The sequence below is a fragment of the Plasmodium gaboni genome, chromosome 14, assembly GCF_001602025.1.
Source record: "Plasmodium gaboni strain SY75 chromosome 14, whole genome shotgun sequence".
Classification (NCBI taxonomy): Eukaryota; Apicomplexa; class Aconoidasida; order Haemosporida; family Plasmodiidae; genus Plasmodium; species Plasmodium gaboni.
In genome coordinates, this window is record NC_031494.1 from 1082638 (window position 1) to 1090483 (window position 7846).

General features: G+C 17.5%; 2 protein-coding genes across 2 annotated transcripts; one reads left to right on the forward strand and one right to left on the reverse strand.

Moving 5' to 3' along the window:
• Positions 1-224: 224 nt before the first annotated feature.
• Positions 225-1268, forward strand: PGSY75_1431100 (hypothetical protein; the record flags this gene model as incomplete). The annotated part of the gene is made up of 1 exon (XM_018788002.1): positions 225-1268. The coding sequence occupies one exon, from the start codon at positions 225-227 to the stop codon at positions 1266-1268; it is 1044 nt and encodes a 347-aa protein (XP_018639374.1).
• Positions 1269-2842: 1574 nt separating this feature from the next.
• PGSY75_1431200 (hypothetical protein) lies at positions 2843-6415 on the reverse strand (the record flags this gene model as incomplete). The annotated part of the gene is made up of 1 exon (XM_018788003.1): positions 2843-6415. One exon carries the CDS (start codon positions 6413-6415, stop codon positions 2843-2845), a length of 3573 nt encoding a protein of 1190 aa, XP_018639375.1.
• Positions 6416-7846: the final 1431 nt, after the last annotated feature.

Below are 7846 nucleotides of genomic sequence, written 5' to 3' on the forward strand. Positions count from 1 at the left end.
CTATTTTTTGTACATATTTAATATTTAAATAAATTTATATATATATAAATTTATATATATTTTATATATATTTTTTTTTTTTTTTTTTTTTTTTTTTTTTGCTGTTATCATTTTATATTTTATATTATATATTATAGACTATAATATATCATATTATAATATATTATATATTTATTTATTTATTTTATTTATTATTTTTTTTTTTTTATCTTTCCTTTTAAAATATGGATAAAGATAAAGATAAAAACAAGAACACACCTCTGTTATACCAAGACACAATGAACGATTTAGGTGATGGTTTACAAAATATGGACACACTTCGTTTAAATAGAAATGGAAATAGTGGGAACGGGAACAAGAATAAGACGAATGGGAGCAAAGGAGTTAAAGGTGAATCTGAGAAGAAGAAAGAAACAAATGGTCATGATGATTATGTGAAAGAATCCTTAAATAGAATGTTAGAATCTCATATAGATCAATATTTTAAGGGTTTGGATTATTATAAGAATAATCCTAAATGTAAAATAGATCCAAAGATTCATTTACATGGTTCTGAAGAAATAGAGAATTACATAGTAAAAGAAAAAATATTTGTTACAACATATTTTCAATATATTGATGTGTATGAAAATGCTATAAATGTAGATGAAGATTTGGAAAAAGAAGAAATAGTATATGTAGAAGTACCAAAATATGTAACAAAATATAAACCCAAAATTGTTACAAATATAATTGAAAAGACTATAGAAATACCAAGTGGAGAAGAAATTAAACAACCTAAATATAATACTGTGAATGTACCTTATGTCATACCAAATCTTGTAGAAAATGAAATATTAGTGGTATTAAAAAAAATCATACAACCAGAAATAGAAATTACAAATGAAGAATTAGAAATAGAAGTTGAAAAATATATACCTCGTTTAGTACCAGTCAATGTATATGTACCTCGTTATTTTGGTATTTCTGCTAAGGCAAAAGGTGAACCAGAAGAATCTGTTAGATATGTAGATTTAACACAAGACCAAATCGATGAATTAATGAAAGAACTAAATCCTCACCTTAACGAATTAAAAGTATTTAATGAAACCCAACTTAAACGAATGGATGAATATATGCGTGAATCACAAATGCAAGCAAGAGCACATAATTTCGAACCACCACAACCACAACTTATTACTTATGATGAAAGTGGACACTGTCAAAGTTATGATTATTCAGAATTTCATAGATTCAAGGAAACATGTATAAAGGAATTAACACACTAATAAGGCATATATACATGAACATTGACAAAAAAAAATAAAAAAAAATATATCATATACATATAAATATACACACATATATATATATATATATATATTTTATACTTATAATAGACAACATTATAATATGATAATCAAGTAATACATTTATATTATATTCATATATATACCAACACATATAAGAAAATATTATATATCATTAAATTATATATATATATATATATATATGCATACATTTTTTTCTTATATAATTTTTTCCCTTTTACATTCAAAATTATTTTATATCACCCTTGAATAATAATAGAAAAAAAAAAAAAAAAATTAATATCCAAGCATAATTTTTTACAGTCAATTTATCACTTAATATCCAATGGTATAAGCACATATTATAAGTGCCCATGATATATTTCCATTTATTTATTTATTTATTTATTTATTCATTTATTTATTTCATTTTTTTTTTTTTTTTCTTTAACAATATTTATGATTTAACTAATATCGTACATACATATATGATAATTTATATGAACTCCTACAAATATGTAGTACATTAAAAATTAATACCTTTCCTCTTATTTCAACATGATAAAAATATTATATATATATATATATATATATTTTTGGTGGGTTAAAGTTCTTTTATTCAAACTTATATATTTAAAAAAAATAATAATCATAAATGTTGTTCTTATAAGTATATACAGATAATCAATATTTTAAATAAACTATACGATTAACATTTATGGATATAAAAAGTTAATTCTTAAAATTTAATTATACTAAAACAAAAATGGACACATTTTTTTGTCTTTTTTTTTTTTTTTTTTTTTAAATATAAAAAATTTTGGTTATGTATATAATATTATGAATATATGGGTAATCATATAGATGCTTTTAAAAAATGTATATTTTTAATTATAAAAAAAAAAAAAAAAAAAAAATTTATAAAAGGCATAGAATGTGTATCATATAAAGGTGTTTCACTTAAAAATATATAAATATATATATATATGTATGATCATAATATACCAAATAATATAAACATTTTGACAATAAATTAATTTGACAAAATATATATATATATATATATATATATATAGAAATATATATATTATAGAAATATATTTTTAATATATTAAAAATATGCTCAATAACTTATCAATTTTAAGAAAACAAAACTTAAATTTTTTTTATAAACATAAATGAAAAAATGCATACATGGATTTGTCAAAATAAAAATTATGACTAAAAATTATAATGAATAGATATTTAACAACAATATTAACAAATAAAAAATAATAAAACAAAACAAAGAATAAAAAATCAATTTAATTATATAACAAAAAAAAAATAATAATAAATAAGAAAAAGGAAAAATATTAGTAATGAATATAAAAGTATGAAAATGTTAGAATATAACCAAATGAATATATACATATATTATATATATATATATAAAGGATATACAAATAAAACATATTTTAAAATTGAAAAAAAAAATTATTTTTTTACATATAGTAAAATATATATATATATATATATATATATATATATATGTGTGTGTGTGTATTAATTTATTAACAGGTACTTAAAAATTCAATATCGTAATTATTTGTTTGTACCAAATTGGGCATATTAAATATGCCCGTATTTATTTTTTTCATATTTATGTAATATAAGGGAATATCCTTCTCACTTTGTTTCATAGGATTTGTTTGAATAAAAGAACATTTCTTTATTTTTAATATATCATCTGAAAAAATATAATTTTGTTTTCCATTTAAAAAAGATACACTATCTAATATATCTTTTTTTTTTTTTTCCTTTTTGCTCATATATTTCCAATATGAATAAGTAATAAAAAAAGAATTTTTTTTTTTTGCATTTTCTTTCATAATAGTACATATTTCTAATGAAGAATTATGAAACTTATTATTATTATTTTCTGTTTTATTATAACAGTAATCTGAATAATAAAATTCTTCTATTACATTTTCCTTTTCTTTTTCTTTTACTTTTAATTTCTCATTATTATTATTATTTATATGTTTCGCTATATCATAACTTAAATGAACTATTAATAAATTATTATTTAAAATAAATATTTTACAAACTTCTCTACAACCATAAAATAGAAATTCAATTAAACTATTGTATCCAAATATTAATGGATTAATATTTTGTTTATATTTTTTTAAGAATTTTTCTCGAAAAAAAAGTAAATATATACATTTCTTATGACTATTTCTTAATAAACATTCTATTTTAAATTTGGCTTCTTCTAAATTCGTAATAGCAGGAATGTGTAATTCTTTTGTATACTTATTAATACTTATATTTACATCACTCTTATTATTATTTTTTTTTGAAAAAAATAAGCCTTCATCATTTTTTAAAAAGTTCTCATAAACCTTTAAAAATGAATCCATCCTATTATCATACTCTTTTGTCATTATATTAACAGATCTATTTTCATTATAATCATATCCATATGTAGAAATGTTATTATCATCACAATACATATTTTTATTTAAGTTTGAATAATTATCATATAAATAACTGTTCTTCTTCTTTATATAAAAAATGGATGATATAATATTCTTTGAAGAATATGTGGGAATAATTTTTTGATTTTCTTCTAATAACAAACCGTTATATAAACATAATTGAATTATATGAGCTATTTTGCCTAATGAATAATCTTTGAAAAAAGGAAAATTTTTTTTTTTTAAAATATCAGCAACTTCATATATATCATTATCAAATATATCTAACACATTGGTAGTATCCATATTGTTTTCTTCATTTATTAAATTTTTTGCAGTATCATATTTTATTATTTCATCCATTTGTAAAATATTTTCTTTCTTTTCACTAGATAAGTGTTCTATGTAAAGACTTGTATCATTATTACAATTATTATTATTATTATCAATATTATTATCATCAATATTATTATTATCAATATTATTATTATTATTATTAGTAGTAGTGGTATTTTCATTTTTGTCTTCATATAAATAATTCTTCTTTGATAAATCAATATTTGAATTATTAATATTCATATCATTTTTATTACAATTAAAAAATATATTCGTATAATATAGCAAAAAGTTTTTTTCTATATTTTTTATATAATAATCATTACACTGAGAGAAATAAGAAAAATTATTATAGTACATATTATATATATAGAATAATGCATTGAAACTGTTCCTTTTTTTTTTTTGTTCGTTATTCATATCAAACGATAAAAAAGAAAAATTATATATTTTTTCAAAGCATTTATTTTTCTCATTATTTTTCTCATTATTTTTTTCATTATTTTTTTCATTATTTTTTTCATTATTTTTTTCATTATTTTTTTCATTATTTTCTTCATTTAAATAAAATATAAATCTTTTATCAAAAAAATTTTTAATAAAAGGAATATACATAGATACATATAAATTATTATTCATATTCGATTTATTCATATTTAAAATATAGTCTATTAATTTCTTCCATACTTTTTTGGGATAAGAATTTTTAAAACATCTTGTCTTAACCCATCCTAGAAACCATTTAGGAGTTTCTCTTAATAAAACGAAAATATTATTTCTTTTTGTTCGAACTACTATATATTCATTACGTAAAGAAGCATATATATTTAAAAAGTTATATTTTATCTCCAAATTCTCATTAAAACATGTTAATCGTTTCTTTATTTTACTATAGGATGGCTTAATTTGATCCTTATATAATGTTAATAGTGTCATATGTAATATAAATTTTACTTCATTTGTTATATCACTTGGATTTATTAAATTTTTATTTTCAATAAATTCAAAATAATTCTCAATTTCTTCATATGGTTTTTCATAATATAAATTTTCTTCATCACTTGAAGATACATTACTTTTTAATCGTTCTTCCATAGGAATATATACTACCTCTTTAGGTATCTCATTTATATTATTTTCTTTTTTTTCAAAACAATGTTTATTTTTATTGTCTTCTACTACGTCATTTTTATTCTTATCTTTGCTATTATTTTTTCTATTATTTTTATTAATATTCTTATTCTTATCCTTATCCTTCTCTTTATTTTTGTCCTTTTCTTTATCCTTATTTTTGTTTTTGTTTTTTTTCTTTTCTTTTTCTTCAACATTTCCATTTATTTTATCATCTACATAATTTATTTTCCCCATTTCTATCATATTAGATTGTTCTACTTCTTCATTTTTATCATTATTTTTTATTTTATTTCGAGCTAGCTTATTTTCTTTTTTTTTTCTTTTTTTTTTATGAACACGTGCAGGTTTTTCCTGAACATGTTCATGCTCAATATTTGTGGAGTTAACATTTTTACTATAAATATTTATATTCTTTTTATTGTCTTCATATAACAAGGGTGTTATATCGTTACATTTTTTTATATTTTTAACATTATTTAGAATATGATTACCACACTGTTTATTATCATCTTTAGAGTTTTCATTTTGTTCTGCTTTGTCGTTTACATTTTTTTCTTTTTTATTTAATTTGTTATGAGAAATGCACATATTTCTTCTATTCATGTGTTTGTTACTGGTTGAACGATTCGACATGCATTTATTAATATTATCATTATTAATATTATCATTATTAATACTATCATTATTAATACTATCATTATTAATATTATTATCAAAAACATCATTTTTATTAATTTTATAATTTTTAGGTTGAATATCTTTCATAAGGACATCTTTTTTTGTGTCCACTTTCTTTAATTCATTTGTTTCGGATTTAAGTTTGTCGGACATTTTAAATGCAGGATACCTCAAGGGCTCATAATAAGAATATGATTGTGTATTTTTTATCTTGTTATCATGAATATTTAATTTATTTGAATTATTTACATTTTTATTAGAATTGAAAAAATGTTTTGGTTTCATATTGTCTTTATTTTGATAGTAGTTTATATTTCTTCCTAATTCTGGATCATTATTGACGTAATAAATATTATTATAACTTGCACATTTTCTATTTATATTAATTGAAATATGTTTTTTTTTCTTATAAGTATTATTTTCTTTTAAAATGTTACATACATCGACATTGTCGAAATAGACACTATTCTTTCTTTTAACATTTATTTCTTTAATATCTATTCCTGAGTAACCCATTTTTTTTTTTTTTTTTTCATATTAATATTTTATCATTTTTTTATGTCTTTATATCACTTGTTGTATTTAAAAAAAAAATATATATATATATATCCTTTTGTTGTAAAATGTAGTTAGTTTGGTTATATGTTTTTAATATATTCAGTGAATGATCTCATAATAAATTATTATTTAAAAAAATATATTTTTTATAGATGAATAATCATTTTTGTTTTTTTTATTTTCATTTAATATAAATTTGTTCATAATAAATACATGTTTTATTTTTATATGATAACAATGAAGATATAACTATTTTAAAAGTCTATTAATTCTAAATATTAAATATATATTTAATTTTCTTTTTTTTTTAACTAAAAAAATTAAAATAAGATAAATTAATAAATATATAAATATATTCAAAAGAATAATATCATAATAATATATATATATATATATCATAATCATTGAAAAATAAGATGAGAAAAAATATGTGCTTTTTTTTTTTTTTTTTTGGATTTCCTTCTACAAAAAAAAAAATTCAAATAAACATATATATATATATATTTAATTTATTTATAAGTTCAAATAGTCATATATATATAATATATATATTACAAAAAAAAAAAAATATAAATATAATATATATATATATATTTAATTACAAATATGACTTAAAAAAAAATTTGTTCTTTAATAATTTTCTATATTTATAAAATAAAAAAAATATATATAATTTTTTTTTATTACAAGTTTATATATATATTATATATAAAATATTATATGCTTAACAAAATATATATATATTTTATATAACTTTTATATATAAATATATGTATAGAAAGATAATAACAAAGATGAGCTTACATTTAAAATTTTGTATTATATATTATATATTTTTCTTTTTTTTGATATATTAAAAAAATCGTGGTTTTTATATATATATAATATTTTTTATATGAAGCTAAAAATATATATAAATATATATTATATTATTACATATATTTATATATATATATATATATTTATAATGTTGTATATATAATTTTTTTTTTTTTTTTTTTTTTTTTTTGCATGAATTATTAATTCATTAAATATAAATATATTATATATTTTTTAGTAGATATAAAAAAAAAAAAAAATAATACAATATAAAATAATATTGTTTATAAAAAAAAAACAGTTCTCCCGAATACAATGAAAATTGTTTATAAATATTAAATTTTTAATAATATATTTTTTTATAATTTTGATGTATATTTTATTATCAAATGATAATATTTTGTATATATAAAATGAAACTACTAAATATGTGTTTTTATAAAGCTAAAATTTAATTCATCAATTGAACACTGAATGAATAATCAATAAAAATTTTGAACATATATATTTAATTATAATTGATAAAAATAAAAAGATTTCTATATTTTAATCATTTCCTTATATTTATAT